General features: G+C 36.2%; 3 protein-coding genes and 1 long non-coding RNA gene across 4 annotated transcripts; 2 read left to right on the forward strand and 2 right to left on the reverse strand.

The window, feature by feature from the left end:
* The first annotated feature begins 145 nt into the window (after positions 1 to 145).
* Positions 146 to 885, forward strand: LOC132902455 (uncharacterized). The gene is made up of 2 exons (XR_009657126.1): positions 146 to 446; positions 583 to 885. It is a non-coding gene; the product is annotated as an uncharacterized LOC132902455 (long non-coding RNA).
* A 311-nt stretch (positions 886 to 1196) lies between these two features.
* Positions 1197 to 2991, reverse strand: LOC106132152 (partner of Y14 and mago). The gene is made up of 3 exons (XM_013331491.2): positions 2754 to 2991; positions 2127 to 2399; positions 1197 to 1600 (listed from the first exon to the last, which is right to left on the reverse strand). Exons 1-3 carry the CDS (start codon positions 2785 to 2787, stop codon positions 1332 to 1334), a joined length of 576 nt encoding a protein of 191 aa, XP_013186945.2. The 5' UTR covers positions 2788 to 2991; the 3' UTR covers positions 1197 to 1331.
* Positions 2992 to 3748: 757 nt separating this feature from the next.
* Positions 3749 to 7323, forward strand: LOC106132156 (protein lin-37 homolog). The gene is made up of 6 exons (XM_060947356.1): positions 3749 to 3928; positions 4143 to 4287; positions 4780 to 4983; positions 5367 to 5502; positions 6302 to 6447; positions 7043 to 7323. The coding sequence occupies exons 1-6, from the start codon at positions 3853 to 3855 to the stop codon at positions 7053 to 7055; spliced, it is 720 nt and encodes a 239-aa protein (XP_060803339.1). The 5' UTR covers positions 3749 to 3852; the 3' UTR covers positions 7056 to 7323.
* A 68-nt stretch (positions 7324 to 7391) lies between these two features.
* LOC106132162 (rRNA N6-adenosine-methyltransferase ZCCHC4) lies at positions 7392 to 18239 on the reverse strand. The gene is made up of 6 exons (XM_060947355.1): positions 17840 to 18239; positions 16693 to 16934; positions 15335 to 15538; positions 8951 to 9158; positions 7829 to 8161; positions 7392 to 7530 (listed from the first exon to the last, which is right to left on the reverse strand). Exons 1-6 carry the CDS (start codon positions 18131 to 18133, stop codon positions 7435 to 7437), a joined length of 1377 nt encoding a protein of 458 aa, XP_060803338.1. The 5' UTR covers positions 18134 to 18239; the 3' UTR covers positions 7392 to 7434.
* Positions 18240 to 18557: the final 318 nt, after the last annotated feature.

Raw genomic sequence — 18557 nt, forward strand, 5'->3', positions numbered from 1 at the left:
TCAGTGCCGGGGTGAAAAAGGTTTGAACAAAAATTGAGGCAGCCTTTCCATTGATGGTGTTATTATAATTCGTGGTTGTCACCGTACAGATACCGTAGACAATACGCGAACGAATTTTTTTTTATTTTTTGTCTGTCACTGTCTCTTGTCAAGTCAAAGACGTATCATTTCCAAATTTTGTTTCATTGTCATTGATGATTTCAATTTAATAACAATTATCTTTTTTTGTTCTGATTCAAAACTTTTATCAAGATGTATTTTAAATTGTGTATCCTTTTGGTTGCTATCTTAGCAGTCACTAACGTGGAAGCCTCACATGGCTACGACTTTGGCGATTTTTTAGCTACAGTTTTAGGGATTGGAATTGCTGTTGTAGGCATCCTCGCATGTTTAGGAAACTACGCAAGACAGAAAGCGAGGAATGAATTCATTTAACCAAAATGTAGGTAGGTATTAAAGAGCCTCGATACGTATCGTAAAATTAATTGAAGTAAATAATCTGCATGCATTCTAAATAGTAAATATTAATCAATAATTATATTTTCTAAGAAGGTCTTACCTATAAGTTTTTTCTCTTTACAGGTTGTCGAAGTAAGAATAAATCTCCAGGATGCTATCTTTATGTTGATTAAGAGAATCTTTAAAGTTAAGGAACAAAGACACTATATTAAGATTATAAACAAGTTTTTTTTTTCTATGTATTATTCACTCACTTAGTATTATTTTGTTTTCATTTATATAAGAATCTTATATTTGTGTGTTAAAAATACATTTGGTTTATAACATATACATTATTTCTATAGAACACTTTTGTTTGGAAAATTGATTTCACATGTAGTTGGGTTTTTGATTGTAATACATTATACATATACATTTGAATTGAAACTTTCTTTAATTTTTTTCAAGTCCTTTTTATGATCAAATCAGTAGGTAAAATAAAGTATATATGCTGGTTAAGAAAAACAAACTTATCTCTGAATCACAATTCCATTGTTCAGCTTCTAATGCATGTGGCCTCAAGGTTTTTAACGACTATTGGCTCTATCTACCTTGTAAGAAAATCAAAACATGGCATATTAAGGAATCAAAGTAAAGAGAGTCCACACAAGTCTGCCATTGTAAATATTCCTTAGAATCCAATGATTGTTCAGGAATTTTGTTATATTTTTATGTGCATTAGAATTTAGAAACAAACGAGAAATAAAATAATTTATTTATAATGAACTGAAACATTTCATTGATGCACCCTCACAAGACAACACAGTTTAATCAGATACATGATTACATTTTCATAATATTCCATCAATATTGGCTTAACTCAAAACAATTGCTTAACTAGTATGTCCTTCTAATAATTCAATTTCTCTTAATATCTCCTTTTTCTTTGAAATCTTTTCTTTTTGATCTTTATCTGGGTTCTTTAGTGATCCCGTTTGTATTTTCTCCTGAAGAGCTTCAATGTCCCGTAACTTTTTTCTGAGATTTTTGAGCCGTTTAGCGGGATCGCTTTGTACGGTGGCAGTAGGCTGGGAAGACGGTGTGTTGAATACGGGCTCGGTGATTTCGCATTTGGCAAGTTTTTCTGCTGCTTCTTCAGCTCCTGGAATCAAAATATTGGATAAAGCAATAATACATAAATAAATTGAAGTGATAATAAACACAGTGATAGATACTTTACAAATAGAAATTATTTTTTTCTAAATCCGCCATGTGGTTCCTGTCACCAATATTTAAAAGAATAACCCCACTCCATCTCTTTCCCATGGATGTCATAAAAGGTGACTAAGGTAAAGGCTAATAAAATTGGGATTCTTCTTTTAGGGGACGGGCTAGCAACCTGTCACTATTTGCATCTCAATTCTAACAGCTGAATGTCGCCTTTCAGTCTTTAAACTACCCCACAAGGGATATAGACATGATTATAAGTATGCATGAATGAATTAATTAAACAAAGACCATAGGGAATTTCCAAAAAAGTAACCTTGCATGACAACAACTTACACTAATCATCAAAATTGGTCCTGTGATTCAGCTGTGACAGAAGTAACGTTTGTAATGTATAATATTGGCACAAATATTTAATTTACATGTAAAAATATCCTCAACGCAGATTGTTTGGTACTTACCAGTCTTCTTTTTCTTCTTCTTCTTCTCAACATTTATGATCATGCCAGGTATAGGTTGTATCACACCACTTTGGCTCTTCTTGGGCCTCTGAGATTCGGCCACAATTTCTGGTGTAAGACCTACAGGCAAACCCGTAGTCTGCCGTGCTTTAAACTGCTTGCCTTTGCTCTCATATAGCGGCACCTCTTCTTGGGGTACATACCCTTCTTTTATTTTACGCGGTTTACGCCAAGTGCCGTCTGGCCTTTGAGTAGCCGGTATAAATTTACAGCCTGTAAATAAAATTATAAACAATCACCAATGATAAATAAACTTCTATCATTAAGCCAAATAGCTCAATGTGGCCTATCAGTCTCTTCAATACTGTTGGCTCTGTCTACCCCGCAAGGGATATAGACGTGATTATAAATAACAAACATAGGCAGACCCAATACGGTCTCATTAACACATAATATCCAGTTATTCAGTAAGCGATTTGAATTCTTATTCACTGGATCGTAACGAAAGTAACACTTAACCAAGCCTGAAATACTAACTGTATACAGGATATAAATGACTAAATATGTGAAATCTTAGCTTTGTTGAAATAGAAAATGCTGAATAGATACAGTACTTCAACTCCTTACCATCAGCGTCGTGTACGTACGCTGTCGTAGCCATTCTTGGTCATGGACTTAATTTAATTAGAACAAGACTACCGCCAGGATTGTAGCGTAAGCTACTAGTTTCACTGTTATTTGTGTATCGTTTATCGCTCGCTGTTTTATTTGATGGTTTCCACTGTTTGCTTTCAATTCCTGCTGCTTCTTTGATTTGCTTCGCTATGATTTGACTTGATGTGACTGACAGCGACAGCCATCTACAGACAGATAGGAATGTGAAAAAAAAATCGATTATGGAAAAAATCGATTAAAAATCGATTTTTTTAAAAGAAAAATCGATTTTTATACATGATTTTTTTAACATTAATAATCGATTAAAAATCGATTTTTATAATCATACAATAAATGCACTCCAACATTACGTTTTTGTCTTCTGGCTTGGAGCCCGGAACGCGAATGCCAAAGAATACTATCATAGCTCATCAACGCCATCTGTGCATTCTTTCTGTGCTCTTAAAACAGTTTAGATGATTAATTTAATCAAACATTCTCTAGATGGAATTAGTCGATGAACAGTATTTTACCGACATTCGGTTGATATTTTATTCATTATTCGTTGCTGAAACTTCATTTTTCAAACTTGATTGTTAAAAACTTTAATTTGTGTTGATTTTATAAGAGCTTTCTGTTTCTGTTGTTTATTTTTAATGAATAAATCTATTGATATAATGTAAATGGCGTTAATTTTGACATAAATTGAAAAATTAGGAAAAAATCTATCAATATAATAAAATCGATTATTTTCTTAAGAAAAATCGATTATTTGTTAATCGATTTTTCATACTTAAAAAATAAATCGATTATATAAAAATCGATTTTTTATCAGCAATGTCACATCCCTACAGACAGACATTTGTTTGATGTTTGATTCATTGGGAAAAAAAATACAAATGAACGAATGAAATGAACCTCAGATTTCTATGCACACAATATCCGTCAATGTCATCTGCTGTCAAGCACTTGAATTCGAATTTCAAACATTTCGTGTTGTACTTTGCAAAGTTATTTTTCTTGTTTTGATTAACACTATCTCTTTACCGCCTTTACCAAGGGATACAACACAATGCCGAAACGACGTAGATTATTAACTCCTATGAAAAAGAAATCAAACGTGTTGAAAACTGAAAACGACGATAAAGGTTTGTTACAATTGTATCACATATAAACATCACAACTGTCCCTTACACAGGGTAAGCAGACGCAATAGTCACTATTAGTTTAGCTGATGGACTCAATGTTTATACTTTTAAGAAGTTTACAAACCTTTCCTTCTCTGGTCTAAAAGAAATGCGGCTTTCACACTGGGATTTTCTCCCAGACTTATGATTTTTAGCAGAGACATAAAACTTTCAGATGAAGCCAATGTACCAGAAACACCTGAAAAAGAAGTATCAACAGCTCGTGGTCGCCTGAAAGGAGCCCTACTGGAGGCCTTGGAACCCGTGGCAGGGGAGGATTCTGACACATCATATGAACCAACTTCTAGCAAGAAGAACAGGTAAATAACTGTTCAATATTATATATTTCAAAGTAAATTCCTATTTTTAACAACATGAAATTACATTTATCTATAGCCCTTAAGGAGTAGACAGAAATAAAGTTTATAAGAAATTACTCCTTGACCATGATAAAAATCAATATTATGTATTTAAGAATAGGAATTAAAATTGATCTGGGTATTTTAGAAAGGGGCTACTGTCTTTCCCATGAATGTCGTAAAAGCTTCCAAAGCTTAGGGTTAGGCTGATAAACTTGAGATTCTTCTTTAAGGCAATAGGCTAGCAACCTGTCATTATTTGAATCTCAATTCTATCATTAAGCCAAAACAGCCGAACATGGCCTATTGGTCTTTTTGAGACTGTGGGCTCTGTCTTCCACTCAAGGGATATAGTGTGATTTTATATATGTATGTTATGCATGTCACATAAAGTATTCTCCACCAATCTAACCATTTTTTTATGTATGTATGTAATTTATTATTCAATTCCAGGCGTTCAAACCATGACTCAAAATGGGACGATGACTCTGAAGAAGAGACTCCACGTCGTCGCCGGTCACCCGTCCGGCAGTCATATGTCCTCAAACTGTTTGACCGCAGCGTGGACTTGTCACAGTTTGAAGAAGATTCCCCCCTTTATCCTATCTGCAGGGCATGGATAGCCAATCAGCCCAAAGCAGATTATAGCAAGTTTGGGTAAGCTATTTATTTTACAAGTGACCCGCTCTGGATTTGCATGGATAGCATTTATAAGAATCTTCTTCTCTCTCTAAAAATCTTCTCTGATAAAAGCCCATTAAAAAAAAATTAGATTGTAATATATACATACATATAATCCCACGTCTGTATCCCTTGCGGGGTAGATAGAGCCAACAGCTGTGAAAAGACGGATTGGCTTGTTTGGCTTAATGACAGAATTGAGATTCAAGTAGTAACGAGCAGCTAGCCCATCACCTAAAAGAAGAATCTCAAGTTATTTAGAATTGTAATATACACATACATACATATAGTCATGTCTATATCCCTTGCGGGGTAGTCAGAGACAACAGTTATATATTATTTGACATATATTGTTTTAGGGTAATAAAAAAGGAGACAGAGTCATCAGAAGGCAGCATCGATCTTCCAGGACCAGAAGGTCCGCATGTCAGCCCCATTCCAGATCTTATCCCGGAGCAGAAGGAGGTTAATGTGGATAAAATAAACTTGAATTATGTAAGTTTACGATTATGAAGATTTAATGTAGCTTTTAGCCGCAGTTTCGCCCGCGTGAATTAGCGCCGTCAATAAAAAGCATGGAATTAAATTCCACCCAGAAAAAAGGGAAGGATTTAACGCGACCTACAAAAGAATACAGGATTTCCACAAATCCTATGGGAACTATAGTTTTTACCAGAATGAAAGGTACCCTTTGTCCTTCGCCCAAACTCTTAACCCTACTAATATTACAAATGCGAAAGTTTGCGAGTATGTTAGTATGGATGTTGAGTGATCATTTCTAGATTTCAACATACATACATACATATAATCACGTCTATATCCCTTGCGGGGTGGACAAAGCCAACAGTTTTGAAGACCGATATGCCAGTTAGTTCAGCTGGGTTGGCTTAACGATTGAATTGAGATTCAACTTGTGGCAGGTTGCTAGCCCATCGCCCAAAAGAAGAATCCGTCCGTTCGAAATCCTTTCACGACATCTATGGTAACGAGATGGGAGTTCTTCTTGAGATTAATATTGTAATATTGTGAAGTTGACGTTGTTGAAGAAAATGCTGCAGTGCAGTTTGTTACCGCTTCTTCTGCACTGACGCCTTGGAAGCGGCAGTAAACTTAGTTTTTAAGTAATTTATTTGACGTCAACCAAGTTGTTAAACCATACGACAATTATTAAGCGATATAATAGTATCCTATAATAATGAATAAAAAATTTTGTTTTTTTTTTAATTATTTTTTTTTTTAAATTAGTGCCGGGAACCACACGGCGCTAGATTTCTATCGTATTGTAAAATCCCAGGACGGCCCGCTGCCGAGCCGGGAAGAGCTGCTGGAGTGTCACGCACGCCGCTGGAGCGCGGTGCGGCGCGCGTGGGCGGCGCGGGCGGCGCGGCTGGAGGCGCGCTACCACCGCACGCAGCGGGTGCTCAACACAATCAATGTCAAGTGGGTGCTATGTTGCAAACATACATACATATGATCACGTCTAAATCCCTTGCGGGGTAGACAGAGTCGACAGTCTTGAAAATACTGAAATTCCATGATCAGCTGTACCTACGGCTTTATAATGAAATTGAGATTCAAATAGTGACAGGTTGCTAGCCCATCGCCTTAAAGAGGAACCCCAAGTTTATAAGCCTATCCCTTAGTCGCCTTTTACGACATCCGTGGGAAAGAGTGGTCCTATTCTTTTTTGTAATGGTGCCGAGTACCACACGGCTACTACTTCTATTTCTACCTCCTGAGCGAAATTCTAGTTAAGTGTTTAAAGGCTCTGTCTACCCCTATAAGTGATATGACAAGTTGAAAAGAGTAAGCTAAAAACGGTCTCATGAGAATGTTTTGAAGAGCGTCGATGGTCGAACTAGTATAGTGGCTGGTTAAAATGCGTGATGCGCAGAAAGGCACAGGTTCGAATCCCAATTCGGCCATGTAACAATGACTATTTTAGAAGTTATGTAGGAAGGAACGGTCTCATGAGAATATTTGAAACGGAAAAAGGCATGATTTTATTTTACTTAACATCATTTCTTTGTTTCAGTACTTTGGCGTGATGAAAGCGGAGACTATGACGTAGTGGTAGTTTTGCCTCTTCGAGGTTCGATTCCCGGTAAAGGTCTTGCCTTTAAAGAAGAAGGAAGATGTTTTTTGATTCATCCGCATCTAAGAAGTTTATTTTTATAACCTATTCTCTTTTAAGAATATCATCTTTTATATTATCACATAATATTTTTAGAAATACACTTAATGTAATTTTCTTGATATTCATTTAAGTATTACTTCTTTTTTTATCTAGTTTGTAGGTACAATATTTTGATTACTTATGTAAATATTAATCAAGAATCGTGTGAAGCTGTTTTGATTGTGATTTTTTTTAATGAAACATATAATAGTTTTTAAAATATTGATTTATTTTGTAACAAATATATCTAATTACGCATGTACACGTTTTTTCTTTGCGCTGCCGCTGGTTTGAAGCAGTGGGCAGTTAGATCTCTTATGTCCCTTTTCTTGACAGTTGAAGCATGACTGAAAACATAATAAAATAAGTAATGGCCGTGTGGTTCTCGGCACCAAAAGAAAAAAAAATAGGCCCATATCTTTTCTATGGATTTCGTAAAGGCGACTAAGGGATGGGCTTATTAATTTGGGATTGTTGTTTTAGGCGATGGGCTAGAAAACTGTCAATATTTGAGTCTCAATTATATCATTAAGTAAAACGGCTGAATGTGGCCCATTAGTCTGTTCGAGACTGTTGGCTCTGTCTAAGCCCAGCAAGGGATATAGACGTGATTATATGTATGTATAAAAACCGTTAAATATTTACCTGACTCTCAACAACGACGCCACAAATATGACTTCTCTGCTGACAACATCTCTCACAAGTCTTACAATGAAAGAACGTTGGCTTGACGCATCTCCTACACGCGTTACAATGCTTATACGTCATTCCGTTCTTACTAGTACACTCCTTGCATTTAGCGCAATGCTCGTTCCTCAGTGACACCCAGAAATTGCACTTGTCACATTTCTTGTAATCACTATCGTTGGATAAGTCTATGGTTTCGAGCGGTAGGTTGGTGAAGATTCGTACTGGTGAACCGAATTTGCGACCGCTTGTCGATTTACCGTGGAATTTCTTGTGGTTTTCGTATTCCACCTGTAAATTAAATAATTAAATAAATAATATATACTTATATTATAAAGTTGAAGAGTTTGTTTGTTTGTTTGAACGCGCTAATCTCAGGAAGTACTGGTTCGAATTGAAAAATTCTTTTTGCATTGAATAGACCATTTATCGAAGAAGGCTTTAAGTTAAGCTATATGAGGAGCAAAGAAATAATTGAATATGTGAAAGAAATGGGGAAACTTATTCATCCTTGAGGGCTTCAATGATGCCCAAAATAACTTTTCCACGCGGACGAAGTCGCGGGCACAGCTAATTAAATAAATAAACAAACGTTGCTTTTCAATATCGACTCATAAAACGAAAGCAACCCGTCACTTTATATGAATCTCAATTATATCAGTGTTCATGAACTTTATATTATGTTATGTTACGGGAAAAATGTACTTAAAAACAAATGCAACTAAAACTCCACTCATCCTGAACTAATTTAAAACTGTATATTTTCGTTAAAATAATTACATTATACATAAAATACAAACGGGACTTATATATTAACAATTTGCTCTTCAACTTGTCTCTTGATCGTCACTTTTTTATTAATTTATGTTCTGTCTAAAAAAACTCAGCAAAAGGTCAGGTCAATAGTATCCGAAACCGACGAGCTCGCATGAAGAGTTATGAATGTGGATGAAGCGAAAGAAGTATGCAGTTATCGTGGCAAATGGAAAGATGTGGTCTCCGCCTACCCCTCCGGGAAAGAGGCGTGATTTATCTATGTATGTAATAATAAGCAGATGCTTAGGTCAGGAAAAGTCTCACCTGATAATCATGCATTCTTATTCCCGGCATCATATTTTTAATGTATGGCTCAGCAAAGTACGGGAACGCCCACATCACTGGCACGGCTTCCTCATCAGGCTTCTCGCAGACTCTCCTGTACGTGGATGAGAGTTCTTGCACGGTTTGAACTAGCGGCTCCACGCGGCCGGCGAAAGGTGGATCCATTACTATACATATGCCACTGTCCCTGTAAAATAGAATGTTATAAAAATAAGTTAAATTTTTGCATGACCAATTCACTTTTTAAAAGTGAAAAAAATGAAAAAATGAAAAATATTTTATTTGGAAACAAGAACAAGTACAATTTAAGTAACATAGGATAACAATGACGTCTGCAGAAGTTATGAAACTGCGTCGCATATGTCAACGCCCACCTCCAGAAAACATTAATATAATGTGTTTCCTTAATCTTAGCACCTAATCCATTTATTACAACAAAAGATTATCCATTTATTACAACAGGATTGGCAACACTGCCTTGCTCTGTTAACAGTACGCTCTCAGTTTATTATTTGAAATTTTCCGAAATACCAAATATTTTCGAGTGAAAGTGATCTAAATCAATAGTATAACATCGCATATATCCACTTGAGTGTTATTCAAGAAATTTATAACCGGATTACGACAGTAAACATTGAAGATAAGTCATATTTTTATACCCACATAATTTTATCATTCAAATTATTCAAGATAACTACCCACATCTGTCAAATAACTGATTTGTCAATATCAATTGACAGCATCAAAATTGAATCTGACATATGAAGTGTTGCCGCACTTATAAAAGTTCCCAAAATAACAGGGAGTTTTTCACAAGAAATGTCTGTCTGCAAAAAATGTAAACAACAAATAAAAGCTGCCGATATAAAGGGATGTTCAAAGTGTGCTGCGTCTTTTCACTACCAGTGTTTAGATATTTCTTCTGATAATTTTAATAAAGAGTCCAAGGCCTACAAAGCTTCATGGAAGTGTGTTGAGTGTAGGTCTGTTGATAGACTTTAACAAGGGGGCGGAGTCAAAACAAGGGGGCGGAGTCAACGGCCTGCGCATCATTGGTTCATTCGTCGTCGGCGCTGCTTGACGTCACGAGACCTCGGAAGCGGAGGGCGGTGCCACAACGCAGCGGCGACGCTGGATGAGGTATGCGCTTACTCTTTACGCGCTCTGATCGCCTGGTACTTTTGACGCTGCTCTCGCTCCTAACATATTTCATTAAACCTACTGTGTGGCTTCTACGAACCGCGGTTTCTACGATCAATGCGGCGCTTGAGATATATGCGCTCTTAGCTCTTTGTGAGGTCTGATTGCCTTATACTGCTTGTTTTGTTACTTTTCCTACCAAAAATAACGAAAATGATTTGCCACGGTTGTAAATCAGTTCTAAGTGATAAAAACTTTTTGAAATGCAATAGCTGCAAATCTGAGTATTGTTTTGAATGTTTAAATCTGACAAAAGATTGCTGCGAAGCGCTTAACCCTGATCAAATAAAAGCATTAAGTTGTCCTTATTGCCAAAATGTTACTCGGCGAGTAAACAACGATGATACTCCATGCCGCCAGCGATATCAGAAAGGCCTGATTCAATCTCTCAACGAGTCTATGAATATTTCTTTCGGCGATGCAACACAGGACGTGAGTACCAATATTAGTAGCATGTCTCAAACTCAACCATGTACTAACTTAGCCAACGTACCGGTTACGATGGAAAGCATAAGTAAACTCTTCGACTTAAAGTTGGCCCCCGACTCATCTATTATGACTAACTTGAGATCTGCACTTAACAAGGACATTGAAAAAATGGTGGTTACTCACGTAAATAGAGCAGTTGAAAATTTGAAAAGCGATTTCACATCTACAACTGACTACTTGGCTGCCGAACAAGCTGACCTGAGATCGGATATCAGGGATAAGGACACTATTATTAAACAACTGCAGTCAGACCTGTCTAAAACACAGACTTCGCTCGTCAAACTACAATCCCGAATACAAACGATGGAAAAAATATCACGTGATTTGAATCTAGAGATACACGAGGTTCCCGAAAATAAAAATGAAAATTTAATGGGATTATTTAAAAAGCTCTGTGAGTGCTTAAAAGTTGATATTTCTGATAGCGACGTGAGAGCGTGTCGCCGGGTTGCTAAAATGGACCCTTCCACGGATAGACCACGTAATATTATTGTCTCTCTTTCATCTCAACGGCTTCGCGATCATATCCTGTCATCAGTGACTCGCTTTAATAAATCTCATCCAAAAGACAAACTTGCTTCGACTCACATTGGCCTTAAAGGAGAAACTCGCAGAATTTACGTGGCCGAACATTTGTCCCCAGAAGCTAAAGAAGTACATAGCGCTGCACGGAAGTTTTGTAGAGATAAAAAATACAAATTTGTCTGGGTTCGTTTCGGACAGGTATACATTCGGAAGGACGAACAAAGTCCTGCCCACCTCATTAAAACTATTGATCATCTTAACAAGTTTTCGTGATTGAGTTAAAATGTTGAACATAAAGTTTTATATTGTGTTTCTTTTAATCCTTCATAATGATTAGTGTAATATATCAAAACGTCAATAGAATACGTACTAAATTACCACAATTGTATCATAATATATTGAACTCCGACTATGACGTAATATGCCTAACGGAAACCAACCTGAATCAAGGTATATTTGACGGTGAGGTTATAGACTCTCGTTACAATATTTTCAGAAAAGATCGCTTACAATATACTAATTCTTCTAAAGAGGAAGGCGGTGGAGTAATTCTTGCTATTAAAAAGTCTTTTCGGGTTGTTCGGAGGGCATGTTGGGACAGCAGTCTGGAGGATATCTGGATCACTATAATATTGAATGCTTCTAGTTCACTTAAACTTCATATATGTGTTTGTTATCTTCCACCTGATTTAATTGTTTCAAAGTTAGACGAATTCTACACAAATTGTCAAAATGTTTTGTTGAATTACTGCCAGGATGATCAATTCCTAATCGTAGGAGATTTTAACACCCCTGCATATTCTCCTATAGGTCTCGTTAGTGATGGGCCATTACACACCCCACATAATAAGAAAAAATTGGTGCTCTTGCAAGAATTTATGTCACTTTGTCACCTATATCAGAGTAACAAAATACCAAACGAAAATGGTCGTTACCTCGACTTAGTATTCTCATCAAATGAAACTCTATCTGTTACTCAGGCCGAACCGTTGAGTTTAAAAGATAAGCATCATCCTGCTTTACAATTCCAATTTCCTTTGAAACCCTACATTGATAAAGGATTAAATTGTTTAAATAAAAAAAGATTTAACTTTTGGAAGTGTGATTATGAAAATATTCGATGCGAATTAAGCGTGGTGAACTGGTATGATTTATTGTCGAATTCTGATTTAGATGTATGCACAGACATATTTTACGATAAGCTTTTTGAAATTATTAAGAGACACACTCCCTTTACTTCTGTAAAGCCCCAAAATTATCCCGTTTGGTACAGTAAATCATTAATAAAGTGCATAGAAGAAAAAAATAAATATCATAAACTTTACAAAAAATTTAATAATCCTAGAGATTATGACACATTCTCTCTACTTCGGGCCAGATCGAAAAAAAATTTCTGATCAGTGCTATAAGAAATATATTGCTTCAATTGAAGAATCATTGTCGGATAATATAAAACATTTTTGGAAATTCGTTAACAATAGAAAGGGACATTCCTCAATGCCTCAAGTTATGCAATTGGGTGATTCCTCTTCCTCTAATGGCCGAGATATCTGTGAAATGTTTTCGCAATATTTCGGATCAGTGTTTCAATCAGATTCTGAGGAAGGTGAATCATCCATAAATCAATCCGGCCGCAGTAATGAGTTATTCTCGAATGGAGCGATTAGCACATTGTCTCATATTAATATTACCGAAAAAGATATTATGATGAAAATCAAACAATTGGATGCCAAGAAAGGTCCTGGGCCTGACGAACTACCTCCGTTTTTCATAAAAAAATGTGCTAATGAGCTATGTACGCCGCTCTACATTTTATTTAATAAATCGCTAACACTGGGAGCCTTCCCTAAACGATGGAAAATAGCTCATATCATTCCTGTGTATAAAAGCGGAGATAAGTCTCGTTGTGAGAATTATAGACAAATAAGCATCTTGTCATGTCTTGCTATGCTTTTGGAATTGTTGGTTCACAATCAGTTATACAATCATTTTAAACCAATCATATCTGAAAGGCAGCATGGCTTTGTGAAATCGAGATCAACCGTGACCAATCTTCTTGAATACAAAAACTATTTATGTAAGAGCTTTGCGACAGGTGGTCAGGTTGACTCTGTCTATACAGACTTTTCGAAAGCCTTTGACAAGGTCAGTCATACTCAGCTTTGCATCGAACTTGCCTCCTGTGGTATTCACGGTAACCTCTTGCGATGGTTGACGTCCTACCTAGACAAAAGAAGCCAGCTGGTGACCTTGAGAGGGTATACTTCATCTCCCATTGCAGTGGCATCGGGTGTGCCGCAGGGGTCACATTTGGGACCTTTACTCTTTGTTGTGTTCATTAACAGTCTTATCGAGCGCCTATCTTGTGAATGTCTCTTGTACGCTGATGATTTAAAAATATTTAAAACTATTGAGAACACCAACGATTGTAAATTGTTACAGAGAGATTTAGATACCATTTCAAATTGGTGCAAGGAAAAACTTATGAATCTCAACATAGGCAAATGTTTCGTCATAACATTCACAAACAAGTGTAATAAGATTGTTGTTGACTATACTATTGAAAACGAGGTCCTTAAAAGATGTAATGTTGTCAAAGATCTAGGTGTTATGTTTGATGACAAACTGACTTTCAGAGCACATTACGACCATATAACAAAAAGAGCAAATCAGCTCCTTGGGTTTGTATTCAGATCCACTAAAGGTTTTAAAAAGCCTCAGTCAATTATATATTTATTTAATACCTTGGTCAGATCAATTTTGGAATACGGCAGCCCAATATGGTCACCACACTACAAGGTACATGTGGATGAAATAGAGCGAGTTCAAAAAAAGTGCTTACGATTTTTATGTTATCGTCAACATTTGAGTCGTACCGCTCTCGATTATGAGGCAAGACTATCAATGTTTAACATACAGAAGTTGGAATCACGCAGAAAATATTTTGATTTTATTTATTTGTATAAAATAATTCACTCTATAATTGATGTTCCTTCCTTGCTCTCTCAACTATCTTTTAACACTAGATATAGCAACCGCAGGGCTAATCGAACAAAACTTTTCGCTTTACAAACTTATAAAAATAATACCTCATTTTATAACCCCATTGTTAGGATGGCCCGTCAGTATAACGAGGTGATGTTAGATAACCCTGAATTTGATATTTTTAATTCAAAACTTGGCTCCTATATTAAAATAGTCAAAGACATCCTGTACTGTGTTACAGGAGCATAATAACTAGGGTACCTACTTAATAACTTATATATTTAGTTTCCTTTTTTGTATTAAATTCTTCTTTTTTGTATTAAATTTGTATTGAATTCTTCTTTGGGTTATCTCTTAGACCGTAAGAATTTTCTCGATTAATTGTTTTTTGTGTACACACATGTTTTGGATTGCAACCCGTTTTTAATATCTTTTTTTTTTTTTTTTTTTAATGTAATTTTTGTAATAGTTGTTATCTGTTTTGTGTGATAATAATAAATAAATAAATAAATAAAAATAAAAAGAAAAAGAAAAATAAAGATTAGATTTGATATTTAAAAAGTGGACTGATTTTAAAGAAATTTGGCACAGTAATAGTGACTTTCAGGAGTCATCACACACAATAACCTTCTTTCCCCGGAAGGGTAGGTAGATTTTAAGTCTTTCCACTTTTAACCCCTGAATTCTTCAGTTTATGTGGCGTTTCGTTACCGGCACATAAGAATATTTCTTAAACATGGATAAAGTAAAAGGCGATTAAGGGATAGGCTTAAATAATTGGGATTCTCTGCGATGGGGTTGCAACCTGTGACTATACCATCTTAGCCAGGCATACAGCTGAGCATGGCTTTCCAGGCTTTGTGAGACTGGAAGGGTCTGTCTACCCCATATAGGATAAAGACGTAGTAATCATGATCATCACTAAGTTAGTTTTTTATTTGGGAATAATGCTCTCGAGCAAAATTACGAAAATTGTTTCCCCTAATTTCTAACAAATTCTTCTGTAACTTAATGTTCAAAATACATACATACATAACGTCTATATCCCTTGCGGGGTAGACAGAGCTAAAAGTCTTGAAAAGACTGATAGGCCACTTTCAGCTGTCTGTTGACAGTGACTGGTTGCTATCCTTATATTAGTTTTCATACAAAAACAAATCTCACTTCGCTCTCTTCAAGAATTTCTTCAGCACTTTCTCATCCTCATTTCCATTGAACATGAAATTGTTGAACATGTTGTACCAGACGAACTTGTTGGGGTGTTGGAACTGATGGTGCCTCTTATCGTAGTCCAACAGCAAGGATTCGAACTCTGTACTTTGTTGAGCTGCCTCGTGAACCGATGGGGTGCCGACACAAAGGATGTTTCTGAAATCATATTATTATTTAAAATAAGAGTTGTGGTGATAAATCCGTGTGGTGGAAACCACTCCATCTCTTTCCCATGGCTGTCGGAAAAGACGACTAGGGGATAGGCTTAAAAACTTGGGATTCTTCTTTGAGGCAACTAGCTCACAACCTGTCACTTTTGAACCTATATTCTATCATTAAGCCTAACAGCTGAATGTGGCCTTTCAGTCTTTTCGGGACTGTTCGCTCTGCCTACAACGCAAGGCATATAGATGAGATGATACAAACAAATGAATGAACTAAGCAAATATTACAATCCTGTATCTTGTGATCCGGTGCAACCCGACGAAAAAACGGTAGGTTCGTGTTTGAATTCCATTGGTATACATTAATAATCATGCAAGAAGAAAGTTTTAAAAGTATTTAATATAACAATAAATAAACCATCCACGCGAAGACCGACATCCGCGCGGACGGAGTCGCGGGCGGAAGCTAGTATAATAATAAATTAATGCAGAAATAAGACACGGATCTCATATCTGGATGTGAATGAGTTGCTGTTCCCTGCACATGGCGCTGGACCTTGTGAGAAAGATCTCACAAGAAGAGGTCAACAGGGTGTGGCAAAATTTGCAGGGAAAACAGAAAAAGAAGTGCCGTGTGGTTCCCGACACCAAGACAAAAAAGAATAGGACCACTACATCTCTTTCCCATGGATGTCGTAAAAGGCGACTAAGGAATAGGCTTACAAACTTGGGATTCTTTTTAGGCGATGGGCTAGCAACCTGTCACTATTTGAATCTCAATTCTATCATTAAGCCAAATAGCTGAACGTGGCCATTCAGTCTTTTCAAGACTATTGGCTCTGTCTACCCCGCAAAGGGATATAGACGTGACTATATGTATGTATGTATGTAAAACAGAAAAAGCCAAATTTTTACATGATGTAAGAGTCACGTCTATATCCGTCTATATCCCGTGCGGTTCAAACATAACCAGTAGATTGGTAGATATATAAAAAGCTTTATTTACTATCACAATACATTTGTTGGATACACACATAATTAACAGTAATAATAAATGAGAATGTGTTATGTGTTTGTATAATAGTCTTGAAGAGACTGAAAGGTCTGTTCAAGACACTTTACCGATTCGAGCACCCAAATACTTACTTAATATTGTTATTCCTAAGTATGCCCAAGACTGTAGAAACAGATTTCTTCGTGAACAAGTACTGTGCTTCAACATCGTCATTTTCCAAAGGCGGTAACCATGATGAGGGTCGAGCTAGCTGCTCGTCAGTTAAGGGAGTAATGACTCTGTGGTCTTTCAGGTGCTTTTTACTTTGCGAAACGATGTAGAGCTCTTGGCACGTGCTGCAGTACGCTCGGTTTGATGCATGCTGAAGTTTTACCTGTAAGAAATATGAGAAGAATAAAATAATACTGGAATTCTGGTTAAGGTATTATTAGAAATAATATTTCGTTGATAGGCCTGGGTCTTGAATGTTTATATAAAAGTATTTATTATATAATATAGTATCTTTAGATTAGTATCTTGTAACACAAGTCTTGAAATGACTTGAGGTGACTGAATGTGTGTAATCTGTCCCGTTTTTATTAATTTATTTATAATGTAATGTGTAAATATAGGTTTGCTTCATACAGGAGAGTTAATAAGTAAACTGAAACATCAATTAACTTTATTTTAACTTCATTGACCATTGAATATAACAAATATTGGAACAATGCAGTCTGTGCCTACCCCTGCTAAAAACAAGGACTGATTTTAGGTTTAAATTATGGAAAGAATCAGGATTTTATATATGTTTGACAGTGAGGTACATACAAATTATTTCTTTCCTTGAAATCTAGGATGTGTAAATATTCTAAGACTGGTTTCAGTAAGATATTATTCTGACAACATACACATAATTACATCTTCATCCATTTCAGGTTAGACAGAGCCAACAACTTTGAAAAAACTGAAAGGCCACATTCAGCTGTATAGCTTAGTGAAGGAATTGAGATTCAAATAGTGACAGGTTGTCTAAAACAGCCCTTTTCCTAATAGAAACCAAAGTTACTGAAAGAGAAGCAGCTTGAATACACCTTGTTTCCTCTTTGCTACCAAAAAGCATTATTTTAATTAATTATAATACAAGAAATTCTAGTAAAAATAACAATAATATCGGTTAGGGTATACGAAAGGGTGCACACTTTTTTCTAAGTCCTAAAAAAGTGCGCACCCTTTCCGACACTCTGACCAGAATATCTCCTAATTTATGTCATGAAAAATATTGTCTTGTCTTATACAGACCTCATTAAAATTTTTCCATGCCGCAGCCTTATCAATCTTGGGAATGAGACTGTAATACTTTTCATTCCGTTTCCGGACATTTTCCTTTTTCCAGTCGTCTGCGTCGATATGCAAGGAACAGTCCTTTTTATTTCTACATGAGGCGCACGCAAAATACCGGCCCTTTTCAGAGGAAAACAGCAAGGTAGGGCCATGAAGACACAGGGGGTGAGATGTCACATCTTCTACGATAACTTCAACAGAAGGCGACTTTGAGGCTAGTGGTTTTGAGTCGAGCTTCCTCTTTTTAACCATTTTTAATAAATCACTCTGATACCGAAGTACACAGACGATGTTTAATACAATAAATTGAAAAAAAAAACTAATCGAACCCACGTGCAATGAAACAAATCAACATTACAGCTGCTACTGTCAAAAACGTCAATTCAATATTGTTTTAAAATATTATAAAGGCACAGAAAATCGATAGTAAAGGAACAAGGAATTAATTAACATTTTATATGGCAACATCCCTACATTTAGTACGCAAAATATACTTCTGCATTAATTTTTTCTACATACATACATAAAATCACGCCTCTTTCCCGGAGGGGTAGGCAGAGACTACTTCTTTCCACTTGCCACGATCCCTGCATACTTCCTTTGCTTCATCCACATTCATAACTCTCTTTATGCAAGCTCGGCGGTTTCGGGTACTTTTGACCTGACCCTTTACCAG

Source organism: Amyelois transitella, chromosome 13 (genome assembly GCF_032362555.1).
Source record: "Amyelois transitella isolate CPQ chromosome 13, ilAmyTran1.1, whole genome shotgun sequence".
Lineage (NCBI taxonomy): Eukaryota > Metazoa > Arthropoda > Insecta > Lepidoptera > Pyralidae > Amyelois > Amyelois transitella.

Excerpts from the sequence above, each read along its gene's own strand:
- LOC106132152 (XM_013331491.2), bottom strand. The coding sequence starts at position 2,787 with ATGGCTACGACAGCGTACGTACACGACGCTGATG. Across the intron at positions 2,400-2,753 it reads GTACGTACACGACGCTGATG|GCTGTAAATTTATACCGGCT; the intron begins GTAAGGAGTTGA and ends TTTTATTTACAG. Across the intron at positions 1,601-2,126 it reads GAAGAAGAAAAAGAAGACTG|GAGCTGAAGAAGCAGCAGAA; the intron begins GTAAGTACCAAA and ends TTTTGATTCCAG.
- LOC106132156 (XM_060947356.1), top strand. The coding sequence starts at position 3,853 with ATGCCGAAACGACGTAGATTATTAACTCCTATGAAAAAGAAATCAAAC. Across the intron at positions 3,929-4,142 it reads AACTGAAAACGACGATAAAG|ATGAAGCCAATGTACCAGAA; the intron begins GTTTGTTACAAT and ends TAAAACTTTCAG. Across the intron at positions 4,984-5,366 it reads GCAGATTATAGCAAGTTTGG|GGTAATAAAAAAGGAGACAG; the intron begins GTAAGCTATTTA and ends ATATTGTTTTAG.
- LOC106132162 (XM_060947355.1), bottom strand. The coding sequence starts at position 18,133 with ATGGTTAAAAAGAGGAAGCTCGACTCAAAACCACTAGCCTCAAAGTCG. Across the intron at positions 8,162-8,950 it reads TAAGAATGCATGATTATCAG|GTGGAATACGAAAACCACAA; the intron begins GTGAGACTTTTC and ends TTTAATTTACAG. Across the intron at positions 7,531-7,828 it reads GCGTCGTTGTTGAGAGTCAG|TCATGCTTCAACTGTCAAGA; the intron begins GTAAATATTTAA and ends TTATGTTTTCAG.